Raw genomic sequence first — 19,253 nt, 5'->3', positions numbered from 1 at the left:
CCTTCGCAATTATTAAGTTTATGACAGTGTTCTAATATAACAGTCAACCTGTTGATTTCCCCTCCTGCCGTTCTTCTTGCAATAATACAGCTTTGGGTCTTGTTAAATATACGATAGCACATATATACATAAATGGCGGTAAGCGGCAACGACTTATCAAAGGCTGATCCACTAGATTTCTCGGCCCCGTCACCATCAACGCCTTCAGAGCGAGTAGACACTTCTTCTCGGTCATCGTACATTAGCAACGCACCCGACCCTCGACCAGAAATTCCGTGTCCGCTGGAAAATGGGCCCGAGAAACATGACGTGAATGGCAATGCGGGCATGAGCGGGATTAATGGCAAGATGAAGTCGGGAAGAGCGCCATGGCTTGGCCTATACGAGTCTTTCCTGCTGAAAAATGCGAGTCAGATTGCGTCCGTTGAGTCGACGCTGCAGCACTTGACGTATTTATTCCCGGGCAAGTTTAAAGATGCGGAGGTTGCGTCTGAAGTTGGTACGTGTTTCGCCTGTGTTGAGTCAACGTTTGATATTTTGGTGGTATTGACAAGATATGCAGTATATTCTGCTCTAGGAATTTTGGGACTTTACCATGACACTATATTAGCCCGCGCACTCTCTTCGTCTGCATCGTGCTCAAAATATCAGCCATCGTTACATACGCGGTATACACGGCACTTCACGACCCACAACGCCGTCTACAAAAAAATCGCATACTTCCTCGCAGTAATCCAGAAAACCGAGTTATTAATCGAAGTTATGTCCCGTAAGTACGGCGGTCAGCGCGGCCAGCGAACAGCAATTGTAGGTATCGAGAGTACCAAAGCAGCCTGCAGACTGGCACTTTTACAGATATGTGGTTCGAGAACGCTTGTCACGCCTCCGATTCCCGAACGCGAGGTCGATCCAAAAGTGCTGGAGCCTGATGATCCCATTGCGCTTGCCGACGTCGGTGAAGAGGACGGCGACTATTGGATGATGCCGCGTACGGGGCAGAAATTGCCACAATTGAAGGAGGATTCGGATGCGACTCAATATTTGATGAAGAAAGTCCTGCTGCCGGACGACGTCGTGCCTGGACGAAAATTGATACATCCTCTGACTACCGTGGATGGCAGAATAAAAGAGATCCTGTATATTTTGCGGCCACTGTTGTATGCCCTACTTACACTACTAGCGTCTCGTTTGCGTGAGTCAAAAAGATTTGAAGGGCATCAGGCACGAAAAGTCGTCAACTGGATGCCATGGGTCGTCGGTTTCGCCTTGGAGTACATATGCAGGGACGGTGTCATTGACAGTTTATCAAACGAAGGCGGAATCAGGGCCGCGCTAACCAAGCTAACCGGCCTCGAGAAGCGCGAGCTCGAAAAGAGAAGTAACTCCATGTGGTGGTGGACGCTACGAGGGCAATTTTATGACTCAGTCACGAAGTATGTTCGCACTTTTCTGATACATAACTCCGGACACTAATTATAATTTTCAGACCGATATTGGATAAAATGATCAAGAAGACGGAAAATATTCCGCTTCTAAACCTAGTCGGGTTGTATGTCGGCGACTATCAATACTTAATGGAAACCTACCACTTTGCCAGTACGTTACACAACGATATCTTAGTGAATATTGACGCGACTAACCAAACACTTGCAGCATCAACGCTTTAGTCCACCATTCGCGGCTAGACCTCATATAATCGAAGCAAAATATGCATTACATTGGATACGCGCGGAGTTTGGGTGATTTAGGAAATTGTGTGCTATTGTTGATAATTATAATAATATTCAACAATATTTTTCACCAACGAACTTGCTGAGTATCGGTATGTTAATCTTCCACAGGACAACTCGACACCTGGTGTTGGTAACTGGTTAGATCCAAATCATATTTTGCAAGTTTTCAGTAACCTAGTAAGGCTCTTCTTTTATACAACTTTTGACAGTCCCATTATCGACTATACAATCCCAGAAGCCTGATATGGAAGCTGACATATAACCTCATAAATCTAACCGTCCAGGCGCCAAATCCTAAAAATATCCTTCAAAGTGTTAGCAAATTCAAAATATATACAATAATACAATAAATACAATAATTCTTAGATATAGTTATATAAATTATCAGCTTTTCTCCATCCACCGCCTGGAATTGACCTATCGGCGTGTTTCGCAAGTTGGCATCTTACCGGCGACAATTCAGACTCCCATTGTCGACGTTGACAAGGTCGATTATCAGCACTCGGTCTGCGAAACAGCCACTTCACATTTCTATATTAAGGTCCTCACTCACGGGTGGGTTCGTTACGACAACCCTCCGATTGAACTTGGCTGACGCGCCACCTAGATCAATGCACCATTCCACCAAGTACGTGGTCGTGGTCGTGGTCGTGGTCGTAGTTGTGGTCGTGGTTGTGGTCGTGGTTGTGGTCGTGGTTGTGGTCGTGGTCGTGGTCGTGGATCCAGCCAGGTCAGACTTTGTCACGTCCTCATCGCGCTCGACATCGTCAGCAATAGCACTACTCCCACTATCCTCAACCTGGATATCAAAATCGATTTTATCGATGCCGTCTACTCCGCCAAACACCCATGCAAATGCCGCACCTTCGTCGACACCTGTACGGTGGAGGTCGGTACGAAATCCTCGAACGATTTGAGCAGCGATATCCTGCGCATGACACTTCGATCGCATGACACCCGAATCGGCAACTTTTTTCTCCAGCGACCTGCGTAATTGAAATTCGGCCTCTTCTGCTTCCTGCTGTTGCTGCTGAGGTGCTACTGTTGCGCGGCGACCACGACCGGAGGGGTCTTGAGTAATCCACGCTGATGAAACCGCTGGACCATGGCGCTTGCGTCGTTTTCCAGAAGGTACAATAGAGGATGAGCTAGTGGTCGATGCACCAGCGGAGGAAGACGACTCTGATAGATACAAGGTAGGTCTCTGTATATTTGAAGATTCCGGATTCTATGTATAAAATGTTATTAACTATGCCTTCTAGCTTCTGTCAGCTTGCGGTCGAAAACATCATCTTTCTTTTTCTTGACCAGCATGTTGTTTCTTCTACTCAGCTTCAATTCAGTGTCTTGTCTTCATTTGTTGAGTGTACGTCCGCCTCGCCGCGTCTTGTTCCGAGTTCATCACCCTGAGCACTGACAGGAACGCCAATATGATTCGAAACTCCAAATACCGCTTGAGACTGTCCTGTTGTTGTCGTTCTAGTTGCTAACTTACTGATACGTTTCCTTGGCTCTTCATGATGTAGGTCTTCACTAGACTCGCGAACAGAAAAAAGTAGAAAAGCGAATCCATACCTGTTCCTGTCGTGCTTCCGAGTCATTGGACAGCGAAGTCCTGGATGGGCCTGTCTCTTGTTCGAGCGAAGATTGAGGGTCCTGCTCTGAAGTCGACGCCGAGGACCGCGGACGTCGCTGCCGCAGCTCAGGGAGGAGCGCACGCAACGCAAGGTCCTCTTCGGTTGGAACGCCATCTCGAACAGCGGCTGCTGGCTTTGACGGATCGGGAATTTGTGTGAAATAGGCATGCGAGTGGCCCATGCAAAATTCAAAGAAGGTGTCGACATGCATTGCTCGCATCCATCTCTATATATGATTAGCTTCATGTAGCTTACCGTCTCAGCTCAAGATCCTGAAATTTGTACTCAACCTTTAATCGAACAGCGTATTGCTGAATTTTCTGGGTGCTTTGCTGTGGAGTGCGCTCGACACCGAGCGCAGTCACTAATCTCGTCCAGGTCATAATCTCGCCGGTCTCAAATTGCCGTAACAAAGCTAACAGCCTGTTGACTTCAAATGCTTTTCCATCACTCTTTGGAACGTTTCGAAATGCTCGACGCAACTCTGTTGCGTCCAAGTTGAGGGGAAGTGCAGGATTGCAGTATAATATAAATTGAACAAACGCATCCTCGATCCTGCCGATCGACGTGCTCTCATCCAAGGTCGGAATGGGCGGTAGAGATCGATCTTGCGGCATGTACGAGCTCTGGCTAAGCTGCGGAACGACTGCGGCTGAAACTCTTCGGTCAAGCTCCGGATTCGAATGGAATATTGACTGCGAACCAGGGCCTGTACTGGCCGAAGTAGACGACGGGCTACGGTACGTCCTCGCTCCACGGAAAGCCACTGCCGATGCCGTCGACAATTTCACGGACGAAGACGAAGCTGATGTCCGTCGTGAAGCCTGCGCATTTCTGGACTGAGCCGACGAAGTAGACGGCGACGACAGACCAGGGTGTCCTGGGTTGTAGACCGCGAATTGCCGGACCCGTGGAGCCTGGCTTTGAGTCGGAGAAAACATTTGGCGCGAATCACTTCCGCTCCCACTACCACTACCCCTTTCGCTGTTGCTGTTGCTTTCCGGACTAAGGTCAACGGAGTCGCCACTGCCAGAGTCGTGATGGCGAAAGATTGGCCACAATTCTGTACCGTCTTGATACTGTGGTGTTGCAGAGCGGAGTGGTTCCTGCGACTGCGAGTACAAGCTTTGCGGTTCTGGTTGCTGCGATGATAGTGGAGGTTGAACAGTCTGCTGGACTCCGGGATCAGATGCTAGTGAGAACTCGTGCGATTCTGATAGGAACAGCAAAGAGTCTGGCTGGCGGAAGAATTGTTGTGGATACGTCGACGGTAGGTAGTGAGGCTCTTCAGTATAATGCTCTGGTTGCTGCTGGTGGGGGTCGCTGCCACTGTCACCGACTGGCAATGGAGAATCTGTGTCGTAGAGACCTTGGAATACGCCTGGGTAGCCCTGCTGATGCTGATGTAGTTCCGAGGACTGCTGCTGAGTTTGTCCCCGTGACAAAAGTGTTGGCTGGGTGGCACTGGAGGCGGTAGTCGATGATGACGATGGCTGGTCAACTATGTTGGGGTATAGCAAACTGGGTTGGTAGTAGTAGTTGGACTCGTCGTCGATGTCGAGATGTCCAGACCTTGCCTGATGCTGCTGACTGTCTGTCACCTCTGTGTGTGCGATGTTGGAACTGTCGTCGCCGATGGGTAGACTTGAGTCCTTTCGTTTGTCCGTCATATATGTAATGTAGATATGGTTTGTGTGGCAAGCCCTATATAGTGTCGAAAAACGCGAATCGTCGACGGCCTCTCGAGCTCCGAGGGAGGTAAAGACAAGACGAGTTTGTCTTCCCTCTGATCGGACGAGATTGGTATTCACCAACCAGTTTGCAAGGCGAGAGTCAGTGCGGACCACGAAATCACTATCATAGCAGATATAGCACACTTATCATGAAGATAGCTTGCTATGCGTGAAGGGACGGTCGACGATCGCGGATGCATTCTGAAGTCGACAAAGGGGCAGTGGAATTCTTATACGGCGTGCAGCAAAACTCGAAGAGTGGCTGCCCATGCTAATGAGATAGCAGAAGGCGTGAGTATGGAAAGCCGTCGAATCGATCTTCCTCGAAGCATTCGCGCTCTCGAAATTTCATCATAGCGCGGGGCTGAAAGTCGTCGGGGCGCCTCACGCCAACACACGGGCCCTGTCCGCACAGCCACACATTGTACCTGCAGGTACTCCAATCTGACCGTGGCCACCTCTTCGATCCAAGCACTCGACCTAATGCGTAGGCTATATTCTTCCGAGTTATGTGTGTCTATCGGAAACAGCAGATCCTCAATGTAAGTTCGCTATATTTCGTCTGTGTATGCTGGTAGTTCTGCGTCATCTAGTTGGAAAGACTCGCCGATGTCATCTTGACGAGCATTCTGTAATACTTCGTGTCCACAGTTATCCGTCCTCGTCGCCAAAGCTAATCATGGGGAACAATCATTCTCAGCCACGATTTATGATAGTATCCGATGATCGTCTCAACGGATGTACATATGACCACATTTTAGTAACAATGACAAAAAAGGCTAATTCATTATTCATTATCACGCTACTGTTTAAGACGTGCTGAGGGACTCACGGAATGCCGAACTGTAAACTTTATGATGGTGTGTCCCGTTTGTTGAAGCCTTCTAGAACATCATTAGTGACTTCCAATAGCCACACATTTGTGGCGGTGCAATGCTTGCCGAACAACCCCGACTAGCCGAAGCTTTGTACTTCTCCCATCTTGGTGCGCCGAAGTAGTTCCGGACCATTTGAGTCTCGTGTGTCATCATGCAACAAGTACAACATTCGCTTACGCTATATGCGGCTTACCGATAAGAATCCGCCATCGAAGACGTAAAGGAGTAAATGTATACAGCTGAAATATCCGGCTAAATTCATCTTAGTGTCAGGGTTAGGGGACTCATACTCCTATTCCAGCCACACCTCTTAGTAACTCTGGAACTCCTGTTGCCTATTCCAGCACTCCTGGCAACTCCTGGGATTGGGGCCTTGCCCAGTACTTCGGAGACTCCTGGATCGATTGGAGCTGGTTTCAACGCTCCGGACACTCATGTCTCTATAGTGCTCAGTGTACTCCGGACCCACAGGCGTTTGTTGCGGGGAGCTACTCGTTTCCTGAATGGCACCTTAACCCCTCCCCCCCCCCGTCTCAAAAAAAAATCAGCAGGCAATGCCCAAATCCTCAAGAATTCACTTCATACAAGGTCACTGATTGAAATATTCTTACTTGGCTGCGTAGCAATGTAAGTTGCCGATTCGATCCAACTGCAGATTTCGCCTGAGAAGTCATCAGCCTGTACCGTTAGATTGCATTGGGTTAGGGCCTAGCTTACAAACTTTACTTCTCGCTTAAAGCCTTTCAGTATTAGCTTATATTTGGTCAGCAGCGTGTGCCTCAGTCTGCGGCTCGAGAGCCGAGCTTCCGGCTCAATCCATACGTCATTTCTTACCAATATTTACGCTCCTCCGAAATATGATTAAGCTGCGATCTTTGTAGAACCTTGTCGATTGCACCTATCCCGGCCGATCTGATTTGAATTATGACACATTGAAACACAGTAATAATGGAAATATCGTAGCTCTGCGCGACCAGCAAAAAACCTCACAAAACCCGCAAAACCCGCAACATTGCGAAAATTAAGCAGAGCATTTGGGAGTCTTTTGACCCAAAAAGGCGCTTCCAATCCACAAGGGACTTGCACTGCACAGAAGCATTGCTGCTACTATACAGCGGGGCTAGGACCCAACGTGGCGTGTTGCTATCCGGCGATAATCATCTTCTTCAGGAAGCTATCGGGAGTGTAACTGTCAATGATTATTTTCTAGCAAAGCGATCCCCACAATCGAATCGTGACAGGTGAGTACTGGGACTGGCTAATATGTTAAGCGATCATGAAATATGGTTGCGACTACCTTATGTATTATGGCTGAACGAGCGAGCGGATTGATTAGTAGATAAATGAATTCGTTTGACCGCCGGTTGGCGCTAAGTCAGATGCGCTATTGTGTGTGTAATCCACGAGTTGTCGATCGATTCTACTGGAGGGTCCAACAGCTTATCGCAAGTAGAACTACGACAAGGCCTTCAGTTTCGTGAGAGTACTTTCTAATTTATTCGACTGCCTATTCACAGGCTGGCTGCACACGTTATGGCACGTTTGGAGATAATCTGTCTGGTTAATATCGTCATAAGAACTCGGCAAGGGTTCTAATGGTGTGAATCGTTGCGTAGTTTGGGTGGCGAATTTATGTTGCTTCTGGATCTTTTCAGGGGCCACAACTTCAGAGAACGCTCTAACGTTCTTTCAAAGCCAAATATTTCTATGCCATAGACGCAATAGCCTCCGCCAACACGATAGAGAATTAGAGAGACGAGTATAATAGAATATAGATTTTTGTTGTCCATTTAATATGTCCGTCAAGTCTGCGCTTTTGGAAATAGCATCGCGGCGAGAATTAGACCTCCGGACACCAGAACCAAACAATCCAGCAGGCAGTGCTGCTTCCGGTGCCATTCGGCATTCGGCAGTTGCTCTCATTCTACGATTTAAACCCGGCAAAGAAGGCTCACACCTGAGCAGTGAGATGAAAGTCACAAGCTTGGAGGAGTTTTTTGCTCAAGATTGGGTCTGTGACCATAATGCCGAGATTCTGTTCATCAAGAGATCCACTAGAGAGACTGATCGATGGTCGGGACATGTTGCACTGCCGTAAGCAGTATTCGTAATTCCATATGAGCCGGATGATAACTGACACAATTGTGTAGCGGTGGACGGCGTGACATCGAAGATGAATCTGATCTCGTCACCGCTAAGCGAGAAACTCTGGAGGAGGTTGGCTTAGATCTCGATAAATATGCGCTTTATGTAGGTCCGCTAAATCAACGATATGTGACCGTACACTGGGGTGGAAGAATGTAAGTCAAACAATTGAATATTTTGTCTTGGCTGAAAGGACTGATTGCTGTGCAGTATTATGATATTGTGCACTTATGTGTTTGTTCTTACAACGCCAGCTCCGGTGCCGCTCACTTTGCAAACTTCGGAGGTGGCACTAGCATTTTGGTGCCCGATAGCTGCAATTGCGAATCCAGAAGCTCAATGCCGTTTTGTTAGATCGATAGATGGCGTAGCTAACGAGGTACTGATTCGTCCTCTACGCGAATTGCTAAAGTGGTGTGTTGGATCCTTGCTTTTTCCAGGTATCAAAATGCCCGAAAATATAGCATACGGGGAAGAGGTGACGACATACCCATCTATGATTATGTGGGGATTAACGCACAGCATAGTCACAGATTTGCTGGACATTATTACCCCAGACACCAAGGATCAACGGCCAAGACTTCCAATTGCCAGTCAGTGGGACACTCGGCTGGTTTCCGAGCTTCTAGGAAAGAGCTACTTTGAGAAGACAGTTGGGCATATGCAGCAGTCAATATGGAAGCCTCGATCGGATGGGAAGTTAGTTGGATATATTATTGATCGATATTACAGCAGCTTTAAGATTACAGTGACAACGGTTGCGATATTGCGATGTTCGATAGGATCGGCGATCGCAATAAATATCATGATCAAAGTAATAGCAAAGTTACGGAAATAAGTGACAAGTGACATATATACTGCAATATGCTTCTAGTTAATAAAAGTTAGCATAGCGACTAACTACTTCCCGGCGGTGAATAGAAATAATGTAAATATCGATCTATATATTGCACATATTATCCGCCTAGCAAATACTCACAAAAACCGCTATCCGGTACGTATCCACCGTGACACGGACGTCCGCTACGAACAGTTGAGAGCCAGATTCTCAGCGTTGCGTCGAGCTAACTTGGCGTTTGCAGCAGCCCTGCCCGCATATGCTGGCGACGGGACTCTGACTGTCAGTTTGGCCATACAGCCGATAACTTGTATGACCTCAAAACTTTCTAGGGATTGGATTCCTTTAATCCATGGACACTTTCCATAGCTTACGTATTTTGAGTATCCTTACTGGCCACCGAATATAATTGGATAGCCAGTACAGTCCATACCTAGATCATTGTATGACGTCATTGCTAAACTGCACAATTAATTTTATACCGTCGATGTGCTCACTTCGCAGGTATAGATCATGACCTATCGGCGGTGCTGCTGGTAACGTCCGCGACTTTGGCTGCCCTCCTGTTCATCATTTCAATTCTTGTCACGTTCAACCTTGTTCTCCCTTGCATTTCTATTGCTCATCACGGAATATTCACCACAACCGGACTAGGCATGGGTTTCGGCGTGAGTGAGGGGCCTGCATCAGATATGGCCGCTCATGAGCACAGCCCGCGACATCTCTGCCCCACTCATTCACACCAGTCGCGTCATTTGACAACTAGGTCGAATGACACTAGTCCGATTATTACAGAGTCCGAGAGAGAACAGTTACAGACCACTCGAAGGGCGTCAGCGGACCCTCGATCAGAGGTAAGTGCGAAACAACCCAATCGCTGGAAATCCTCAGCGCCGCCCTCTGTGGTTATGGCTTCTAAAAGAAGTTCTATTCGGGCCTTCTTTGGGAAACATTCCGTCACGGCATCGTCGCCGTCTGGTTTGGGTCCTGATCTACTATCGAAATCGCCATCTACTGTGTCGCCTGCTTTATCCGTCACATCGTCGAATGGATCTGCGACTTCTCAGACAAGCAATACGCAGCTTCCTCAGATTGATTTCTCAACAGCAGCCGCAGCACACATCCGTTCATACTATAAGAAATTCCCATACTCGATTGCCATGCATCATGCTGTAGCAGTTGACAGTCTGGCGTGCAATACACACGGACCGCTGTTCACAATAGTTTCGAAGATCTCTCTAGATATACGAACATTCGTCCTTCTGCCACACGCGATTCTGAGATACGCACGGAATGCATCGTCGACAGCGGTGCCGGAACAAGTCCTTCTCTTGTCTGCCGAATCAGTAGCCTACGCGTCCGACGACATCCCGGGTCAGCAATTTGTGTTACGTGTATCCGAGCGACCAGCCGAACGTCATCAGTTCGAAGAGCAGACCTCGGCGCTTGATGTACCAGACGAGGTTCTACTGCGACCGAAGAAGTCACCTACCACGCCTCCGACGGCCGCCTCGACATCGTCAAGACGCCCTATATTTTTCCACAGGAATGTTTCTACTCCTACACTACGACTTTCGCATTATAATGAGTCGACCAATCACAGTAACCATTATCATTCTCATCGTCATCGTCATCACCATCATCATCATCATATTCCACTACTAAGGGACGAGAAAACAAGGACAATGTTACTGGTCTTCGATACCGCCCAAGAATTCATGCGCTGGATGGATCTCGCTCGAAGCCAGATTAATTTGCAGCGTGAGTCGTTACTGAATAAGCGAGATAATCCATTTGAGAGTGAGACGCTTGAATTTGGGACCACAGATAACTTAGGATCGCTGCTGCCACCATTTGACGCTTTGGACAGCCTTAGTCGCTCATTGAGCACTAACACAATTTCAGCGACTGCGATAACTTCGTCATCATTACCTCCATCTAAGAGGCCTTCAGTCATATCAATATCCAGTTCAATAGAATCCCTACCTAGTCAACGACTATCACCGTTGAGTCGAACACGTCAGAATTCGTCGTCATCGGTACAAACTCTGGGCTCACTCGCCTCAAGCAAGTCGTCATCTTCATTGTCGTCTCTTCAGGAATCATTGAATGCATTCTCAATTCGGCCACAGCGGCCACCCGCTGCTCGTCGAGAATCAATGACATTTTCCTCCTTGACAAGACTGACATCGTTACGTCGTGCACCTTCGTATCAGCGCCAACGACCTCAAGCAGACCCTGTAAGCAAGCCAATAGACGAGTCAGCGATGCTTGATGGAGATGATGGGAACGGTATCTCGTTTACTGCAAGTTCCGTGAGCACGAATGTTCGGCGCAAGAACAGGATGAAGGTGATAAGGCGGTCGAAGCCAGCAGGTCCTCCGCCGTCGCGGCCGTTGCCGCCAATTCCAGCTGATTAATAATGACTACATTTCGGAGTTTACCAGGAGCTTTATTGTATGTATATATATGGAAACCTTTTCTTTGATTTCCCACGTCATATACAGCGAAGTATTGTTATGGCTGGTTTTGGTTTGTGTCCTTGTAGATGACTGTTCACTTTCGGTTCAGGTTTGGTTTAGCTTTAGCATTATTATATCTCATAATCCTGTACAGTTGCCTCTAAGGATATCATGAAGAATTCATGGAAACAGCACTATGAATCGTACATCTTGCACTCCATAATCATCCTATTATGGCAAAACTCCAGCTATCCATAATCACCATCCCAGCTTGACTCCCTTAGCTTTTATTTTCCTTTTGATCGCTCGCCGCGGTTTCTTCCTCTGTGACCGCAGTCACGGTCGCAGTGACTTTCTTCTTCTTCTTTTTCTTTTTCTCTTGCTCAACATTCCATGCATAAAGAGGGATAAAACTGTCCACAAAACCGACGTCTTCGAACAAGTTCGGAAATATCCAAAGTCCCGGAGGAGCCACGAAATATGTTACACCGAACAAAATCAATCGCACGATCGACATCGCAAAAAATGCAGCTAAAAGACCCAGCATACCCATTGACAAATACCACACACCCAGTCGCAGTATTGGCGGCCATAGCGGGAACAAAACAACCGCGAAGATAGCAGCGGCGATCAAGCCGGCGTATAAGTACGCAGTCCAGTGTACCCGCTCCCATATCCACACATAGTAGATGTCATCATCGCTAGACACTACCTGCTCACGTACGAATGACAATGTGGGCACGCCTTTAACTTTTGAGAGCGCAGATATGGGTGGTAACTGGACTTGCGGGTTTGAAGCGCGCTTAGCCTCCACGGTCTTGCGCGTCAATATTTCGACTCGAATTGCGAGAGAGTTAAGTGGTAACTCCTTAAATACCCTAATTGCATCTTCTTCAGACACGATTGGAGGTAGCAACGAGCCCTTCTTCTTCTGCGATGAAGCGTATTCCGGGGATTGCAGAGCACGCAAAGCTCTCTTTGATCTGAAAAAGTCTTGACGTTTGCCATTTAAGACGCCTTGTCGCATCTTCAACTGGGAATTGTGACGAAGGAAGCTCGCGATTGCTAAGGCTGTTGGCGATTTAGCGGGCGCTCCTTGGGGTTGCGCGTTCATCGTGTATGATGGAGAGTGCGGAGATCGACCTACTCGTAACGCCGGCCGATCGGATAGTAATTGCAAATTTTTTTGATGTAGTTCTCAAGTAACTAACGATGGCCCGTAAGTGTAGTATATGCGATGCCTTCTATGGTCGTTAGCCAGTCTGGGGACACCTGGCCGAAGTTGGAGTGTCATTCTCGAACAACCAACATTCATGTCTGGGCTAGGGTATGTCAGGTGAGATGCGCGAACGTGTTAGACAATTTCTTGACACAAAAAAAGTTAGCGGGAATGCGATTTTTGCGCGAACGTCCGTTGATCTGCATCGATCGAATTGAGACATCGTTTAGTTGAGTCCGTATTAGATATAAGTGGTTGCTACGATCTGTCTAGATTATACCTTAATTTATCTGATTCGACTTTACAATTTACAGAGATGTATTGTCTTCGATATTTTCTGTTATTACTGTTGATGCCTACGACCGGTGCTTCGCCGCATTTCCTAGCAGTTTTCCTACTTTCGCTGTTTATCTTTCACAGACCATGGTATGTAGTATGAGTTTATTGGTTTGTAGTTCCAGTCCATTGACAATTGTATGAACAGTATCTACTGCTCCTTGATTCTCATCGCACTCTTCTCGACAACGTGTTTCTTCAACGACCACTGTTTCATTGACTCAAACCTCGGGAACCTATTCCTACCAAGGTTATTCCTGCCGCTAGATCTGGCGTCCAAGCCTTCGATTGTATTCGACACATTGGCTGAGCGGGCGGTCTTCAATGGGTTCTTGTTGTTCAGACGGTCAGCCTCAGTTGCTGCTAATTCAGGAAGCAGCAAATCGCTTATCTCATCTTCCGTGGTCGCTGCTGCTAGTGCTGCTCGTGAATTCAGAGTGCCGTGTGTCGCGGTGAATATCAGATTATAAGGTCGGTGTTGTGAGACGAACGCGCAGGATCGTCGCCTGATGAGTGGATTTTGTTGGCGGTCATGCAACAATCTACATACTTATATTAATATGCGTCTGGATGGTCAGTTGGGCATGGGGTCACATAATTTGTATTATAGCGATTCTCGCATATTTGATGGTGGAATGAGGACCCAGGTAGCTTGGGGCGGCGTAATTATGGTTTTATTTTGTCGATTGTTGTTCGCAAAACGCGAACAGCGCACCTTGTACAGTATTTCATGGAAACATAGATTTTGCTAGCTTCTCACGATAGGCTATTTTGTGCTAATGAATTTGTATGAATATGTACTTATTTAAATATGTCCCGCAAATAACGAATAAAAGCCTGTACATGACGCCGGGTGATTTGTTACATGACAAACGTTACTGCCATTTCTTGACCATCTCAAATATCCGCCAATCGTAGCTTGCGGCCAACCTCCCGCCGACGATATCCGGGCTGTGCATGATTGCGATGCCGGGATCTGTGTCGGTGTTCGCCTTCAATATATACATCTGGCGGAACCTCGGTGCTTGGTGTAGAAGCGACTTGCTCAGGTGTCGCAGCTCCAAGACCAATATTCGCGCCGTTAATGTCTCGAAGCAGAGTCTCAAGCTCGCCAACGTCAAAGTATCCGTACCCTCCAAGCATGTCACCTGCATCATCGTCATCCTGAGAATCGCTCGTACGTCTGACGTCATCGACTTGTCGTCCACTGCGGCGTCCTTTGTACCCATCTGCTGCTGTCGACCTATCTCGACCTTCACCACTGTCGTCACCCCGAATCGGGCTTCGTGCGCGAGTTCCAGTACTCTTGCGATGATCCGTAGCTCTCAACAGGCTGCGAACTTCCATAAAGTAATTGTGGAGCGTCTCCAAGAATCGGCGCGTCTGTCGGTGCTTAGAAGATGCGCAGATTGAGATCGAATCCGGCTTAATAATGTACCCAATGCCGAAGCCGTCCTGACTCGTCGGACCGAAGCCGAAAAGTCTAAGCGAAGGATTTCCACAGTTGCTAGTACTGATGATAGTCGTATTAAGTTTATCCCAACCCCCGTCAGTAAATATGGCAGGTATTTCGAGAGCAGCGGTTGACTTTGGACTTTCGGAGCTGGCACCCGCAGATGGAGGGTCCTCCGCGGCCCCCGGCAATGGGGACAGACCGTCTTCCATATATCTTTGGTGCATACAGTACAAGGCATATAAATGACGATCTTGTCCTAGACCCTGAGCACATAGCTTTGTAGTCTGGACGTGTTTCTCACAGGCGCGGCGCAGATACTCGAGCTTTGTCTTTGGCGGTGCGTCTTCGCAAAACTTGCGCACGAATGCGACGGATTCATCAGAGACGGTACGAATGGCCTCAGTTCTGCCGTGAAGGAAATATTTCGTCATCGCTGGCTCATATGTGCATTCGACTTTTCCATATAGCGCATAATATGCTGCTTGGAAAGCCATCTGAACAAAGGCGTCTGGAGAAAAGCCCATGTTCTTAATGTACACCATTCCGTAGTGACTAAATTCTAAAACCTCAAATTCATTCTGGTGGATCAAATCCGCGAGACGTGTCTCAGCAAATCTAAGCGCCAGGGAGAGCTCAGGGATCATTGTCCATTCGAGCTTATGCGGAGTCGTAGTGACATCGCCGAAAGACGAAGGGTCGCGCTGTGCAGGATCAGGAGATTCAGATGCCCATAGACTAGGCGCGTGACCATTAATGGATTTGGCAAATCGTAGAATAGTATCTGTATAGATGTCGCTTACGAAACGCAGGATAGTATGACCATCGACACCAGTATCTGTAGCAGGTTAACTCCATCTATGCATTAGATACTTTTGAGAATAGTACTCACGTTCGAAGTTGATCCCCGCGCTTCCGTTTTTAGTGACAATGATTTGAAGTTTGTCGTACCACCGATTCGTGCAAGTTCCTACCTGAACGCCTTTCTCAATGACGTTTGTACCACACAGCATATTCATAGCCAATTCTGACGCGGTCTGAGGCGCTGAGTAGTCGAGACATAAAATGAACAGAGCGGAATCAATGATCTGGAGGCATTCATAGTTATTGTTCCTTGGTTTGTGCCCGCCGTTTGACTTGCCAATCGTTCCATTCTCGTCGTCAGAAGTGGTCGAATGTTCAGAATCCACATCCTGAGACAGTAGGTCTCTCAGTGATGCCCAGATGCGTCGATTCTCGGCCGTCAGAATACCGACGGCACCCTTCGCGGCCTCGGTCACCGGGGTTTTCTGTGCATCATTGATAATGGTCTCGAAATTCTGAGCAAGGTCCTTCTCCGTCATAATGAGGTCCGAATTCTCGTCCAGGACGTCAAACCAGTAGAACTGAGACCGTGCGAGAACAACAATATGCTTCGAAGAGTAGTCCGACTGCATCACACAAACATTCTGAGTCGAAATTCGAGCCGTTCCGAATATTCTGGAGTACTGGTACATGCACAGTGGCTTTCCACGAACCGTATCCGGTGGAAGCTCCTCTCGTCGAAGAGCGCGTACAAATGCAAGAGTTGATACCACAAGAGAAGCAGCGCGGTTGACCTGATTGTTGCGGGCAGGCGTGGGATCATCCTCAAGCAAAAAGAATGGATTCAGGTTAAGGACAACAGGGTTGTCAAAATTGAGATATGAGTCATACCAGAACTGCTCGATGTAAGACGATCTTGTGGACGCGTATTCTTGTAGTTTAGCCTGCAAATCTGGACCTTGCTTGATTAGAAACTCTCGAGCTGCATCGACTGTCTCTTCGAACTCTCGAGGAGTCTTCATCACCCAACTCTGTTAGTGCACCGCAAGTGCAAAATGGCAAAGAGACACGTATATACCTGTAATGGTTTGACTACAGAAAGATATCGCCGAATAGTATCGTCCAATGGAGGTAATGGCAGTCTCTGTAACTTGTCCTGGCTAGCGAAGGTAATGCACGTAGTAGAGGGACCGGACATGCCAGGTGCTCGCGAAGGCATTATTGGATTGCCACTACTAGCAAAACCGCATTGTGAATGTCAGTTGTGTAGGCAGGATAGTTTATATGTAGTTTGGAAAGAACAGAGTCGGAATGGTGTGTGGGGTAGGAAGCTCTGTAGTCATGATATCATCCTCGTGGCCTCACGGGTCAGCCCATCGGTGCATCTACGGAGCTTTGTGGCCGAGATTCCGTCACGTCACCACTGGTGCACACATTTTCTCATATACTCATATACTCCTCACTGTAAATTAATATTCAGTACTACCACATATAAGACCGCGGGACACTGCCCAGACAGGAAGACCCAATGATCCTGATGGTAGAGATCACCTGACCCAAAGTGCCGGGTCCGAAGGACCCCGGATCAGCGGATGAGCTCCTTGTCCACTGCCGAGAAACCTATCCTACAGCGCACAATTATCGCCAACCGAGGGCGCGGGTCAGCTTGCAGTCACTGTTCTTGATTCTGCCGCTAAGGCATCTGTGAATGTTCCCCGAAGCACTCAATGACTTTGATATTAGTATGGGAAGCATTGGCGCTCTTTACGATTAGACTGGCCGCTCTATGCAGTTCAAAACTATGACTGAGGTGGTGGTCTAGCAACGACAACAGAGCACGTGATTTATGAACTGTAGACATCCTGCAGAAAACAAAGCAGGTTCCCCGACGACTCCTCCGTGGGTCCGCCACGTGAGTATGGTGCCTAAGGCACAACACGGCACATACTCGGGGATTGTCTTGCCGGACATAATAATAATGTCTCTGTGCATGAGTGCACTGCTCGCGTCATCTATTCATCTTCACGTTGGGTGCACTTACGGTATAGGTTTTGGCCATCCATTCCCCCGACCTACATGCAACTTGCAGTCGTGTGCCGACGAAAAGAAACCGAGCGTGACCTTGTGTTCTACCACTGTATACTCAACTGCGTGGTAAACCTCGGATGCTATAATGCAAATATACTAATATACCATCTAGGAGATTTCGAATAGTGCTTTACGTCCAGTCAACTCCCAGTCAACTCCTGACGCTAACCCTGTTGTAACCAGCGAACTAGCTGGCATCCAATAATAATCCCAGATAACAAGGTAGGCGATTCAGCATTTGCGTCACCCTCTCAAACCTCACAGACACAATGGTCAAATCATACCTACTGACTGAAATCAAATGCAACCCTAAAATATAATAAACCGCTTCTTCTTTTCTGCAGTCTCGCTGTCAACATTACTCTCTCCAGTAAATAATGCTGACGTCTGCTCTGCTCCAATATTGATCCTTCCCAAATAGACTCCAGGGTGGAATATCCACATAATCCAGGAGGCTAAGGCGACCATGAGGGCGTCGAGAACCAAGAAATATCCTTCCTCTGTCATGAGGTACCCCGACCAGCCAGTAGACAATTCGACCACACGGTACACCGATCGAACGAAGACTAACAACACCGCGGCCGCGACAGCAAAAAGGAAAGCCCCTGTTTTCTTTGCTTCCCTGATAGGCGCAAATTTAGCAGGTGCATCCCCTGGGATAGTACGTTGCTGTCCAGACTCGCTATTGAGTTCACAACTTGGGTCAAATGAAGAGAGGCTCTGTCCAGCTAATCGACGGTGGTTCTGAATTCTGAGATAGTAATCAAGGCACAGCAGCATAAAAAGTAACGTCGCAGCGACCTGGAACCCAAGCCCTGCTATCATGATATCTGTTCCTGCCTGAGGACTACCACCATTGTTTGAAGCACCTGAAGCTGCGCCTCCTCCAATACCTGTACGTGGCACATCAGCAGTTGATTATCTCACAGCAAGAACTAGGAATGAGACACACACCCTGAATGATGATACTGAGCACATCAAGAGTAACGAATATTTTGGTGTAGGCCCAAGGCTTGAATCTCGCGTATCTGATACCCCAGATGACAGAAACCTCGCCCAGAAGGTAGTATATGCCTGCCATGAAGAACGCCGGCGCAAAGATGAGCAGGACCGACTGCGCTACGTAATTGCCATACTTGTATGGATTACTAGATGACATGTAACGGGCAATATATCCTCCCGCTTCCAGTCCATTCGCGATAAACATGCACGTACCAAACCAGATTTGCCTATAGTATATCGCGAGAACCGTGTGTATTACCCATGCAATGGCGAACAGGATCAATGCAGTGAGATTGGGAGCCTTTAAGGGCCAATATTGGTAAATATTGTCGGAATTGTCGGACATCGTTAAAGGATGAGTGTAGATTGTGCAGTAAACAGATCAGTAAGGTAATTATCAACTACAATAGCGACAGGAATTGAGTATTATATGTGTTCCAGTTTTTATTGCGTGGCGCATGTCGTCATGAAAACTTTACGCTGATCAAGTTGGAAGATACGTAGGCTCTAAAATTCACGCTAGTTTAACATAATTCCTATAGTGAGGTTACAAGAACAACAGCCGAGCGTTCGTGCTACACGCGGCGTACTTGGCATTGTGACAGTAGTTCAATCGCATCATATGAAGCATACTGCGAAAGGCTTTCGTGGCGCAGGGACGGTTATGGACCAAGTCATCAGCATTAACTAAATCAATATTGCGACAGCCCTGTGCTCTGTGTAGTAGCAGCGTATCAGCAAGGTGACGCGGCACATTTGAAAATTATATTCAATTACTAATAGATGCACGGTTACAAAGGAAAAATAAAGTGTTCTTGTTGACACTGGTATGGAATGTCCAATTGAAACTTATCCAATGTCGTGTCCACGTAATGCGGGTTTCAGGGTCAGTGTGTACGACTTATGCCAGCGTCGGCCCCCAAGA

At 47.6% G+C, this 19,253-nt stretch overlaps 9 protein-coding genes across 9 annotated transcripts; 4 read left to right on the top strand and 5 right to left on the bottom strand.

Annotated features, from left to right (window-relative positions):
* The first annotated feature begins 4 nt into the window (after positions 1-4).
* On the top strand, positions 5-2,098 carry V1508DRAFT_423597 (peroxisome membrane protein). Its single transcript, XM_066941187.1, has 4 exons — positions 5-499; positions 563-1,433; positions 1,487-1,596; positions 1,654-2,098. The coding sequence occupies exons 1-4, from the start codon at positions 133-135 to the stop codon at positions 1,665-1,667; spliced, it is 1,362 nt and encodes a 453-aa protein (XP_066793806.1). The 5' UTR covers positions 5-132; the 3' UTR covers positions 1,668-2,098.
* Positions 2,099-2,118: 20 nt separating this feature from the next.
* On the bottom strand, positions 2,119-3,047 carry V1508DRAFT_457485 (uncharacterized protein; the record flags this gene model as incomplete). Its single annotated transcript, XM_066942685.1, has 2 exons — positions 2,119-2,915; positions 2,984-3,047. 2 exons carry the CDS (start codon positions 3,045-3,047, stop codon positions 2,257-2,259), a joined length of 723 nt encoding a protein of 240 aa, XP_066793805.1. The 3' UTR covers positions 2,119-2,256.
* Positions 3,048-3,575: 528 nt separating this feature from the next.
* V1508DRAFT_239747 (ARS binding protein 2-domain-containing protein) lies at positions 3,576-5,355 on the bottom strand. Its single transcript, XM_066936351.1, has one exon. It carries the CDS (start codon positions 5,038-5,040, stop codon positions 3,622-3,624), a length of 1,419 nt encoding a protein of 472 aa, XP_066793804.1. The 5' UTR covers positions 5,041-5,355; the 3' UTR covers positions 3,576-3,621.
* A 2,326-nt stretch (positions 5,356-7,681) lies between these two features.
* On the top strand, positions 7,682-9,066 carry V1508DRAFT_423589 (NUDIX hydrolase domain-like protein). The gene is made up of 3 exons (XM_066941186.1): positions 7,682-8,075; positions 8,132-8,281; positions 8,337-9,066. Exons 1-3 carry the CDS (start codon positions 7,777-7,779, stop codon positions 8,962-8,964), a joined length of 1,077 nt encoding a protein of 358 aa, XP_066793803.1. The 5' UTR covers positions 7,682-7,776; the 3' UTR covers positions 8,965-9,066.
* Positions 9,067-9,259: 193 nt separating this feature from the next.
* V1508DRAFT_239661 (uncharacterized protein) lies at positions 9,260-11,597 on the top strand. The gene is made up of 2 exons (XM_066936350.1): positions 9,260-9,407; positions 9,475-11,597. Exon 2 carries the CDS (start codon positions 9,621-9,623, stop codon positions 11,382-11,384), a length of 1,764 nt encoding a protein of 587 aa, XP_066793802.1. The 5' UTR covers positions 9,260-9,407; positions 9,475-9,620; the 3' UTR covers positions 11,385-11,597.
* Positions 11,525-12,697, bottom strand: V1508DRAFT_423583 (translocation protein Sec62-domain-containing protein). Its single transcript, XM_066941185.1, has one exon. The coding sequence runs from the start codon at positions 12,538-12,540 to the stop codon at positions 11,707-11,709; it is 834 nt and encodes a 277-aa protein (XP_066793801.1). The 5' UTR covers positions 12,541-12,697; the 3' UTR covers positions 11,525-11,706.
* A 300-nt stretch (positions 12,698-12,997) lies between these two features.
* V1508DRAFT_359191 (uncharacterized protein) lies at positions 12,998-13,451 on the top strand (the record flags this gene model as incomplete). Its single annotated transcript, XM_066937092.1, has 2 exons — positions 12,998-13,071; positions 13,130-13,451. The coding sequence occupies 2 exons, from the start codon at positions 12,998-13,000 to the stop codon at positions 13,449-13,451; spliced, it is 396 nt and encodes a 131-aa protein (XP_066793800.1).
* Positions 13,452-13,694: 243 nt separating this feature from the next.
* V1508DRAFT_423581 (uncharacterized protein) lies at positions 13,695-16,604 on the bottom strand. Its single transcript, XM_066941184.1, has 3 exons — positions 16,317-16,604; positions 15,327-16,254; positions 13,695-15,272 (listed from the first exon to the last, which is right to left on the bottom strand). The coding sequence occupies exons 1-3, from the start codon at positions 16,455-16,457 to the stop codon at positions 13,879-13,881; spliced, it is 2,463 nt and encodes an 820-aa protein (XP_066793799.1). The 5' UTR covers positions 16,458-16,604; the 3' UTR covers positions 13,695-13,878.
* A 1,031-nt stretch (positions 16,605-17,635) lies between these two features.
* On the bottom strand, positions 17,636-18,959 carry V1508DRAFT_406027 (RTA1 like protein-domain-containing protein; the record flags this gene model as incomplete). The annotated part of the gene is made up of 5 exons (XM_066938740.1): positions 17,636-18,173; positions 18,233-18,248; positions 18,281-18,629; positions 18,829-18,833; positions 18,908-18,959. 5 exons carry the CDS (start codon positions 18,957-18,959, stop codon positions 17,636-17,638), a joined length of 960 nt encoding a protein of 319 aa, XP_066793798.1.
* Between the last annotated feature and the right edge of the window lie 294 nt (positions 18,960-19,253).

Source organism: Lipomyces doorenjongii (genome assembly GCF_038497915.1).
Source record: "Lipomyces doorenjongii strain NRRL Y-27504 unplaced genomic scaffold V1508scaffold_59, whole genome shotgun sequence".
NCBI lineage: Eukaryota > Fungi > Ascomycota > Lipomycetes > Lipomycetales > Lipomycetaceae > Lipomyces > Lipomyces doorenjongii.
The sequence above is the reverse complement of the archived record's forward strand: the minus strand, read 5'-3'. Positions and strand labels throughout refer to the sequence as shown.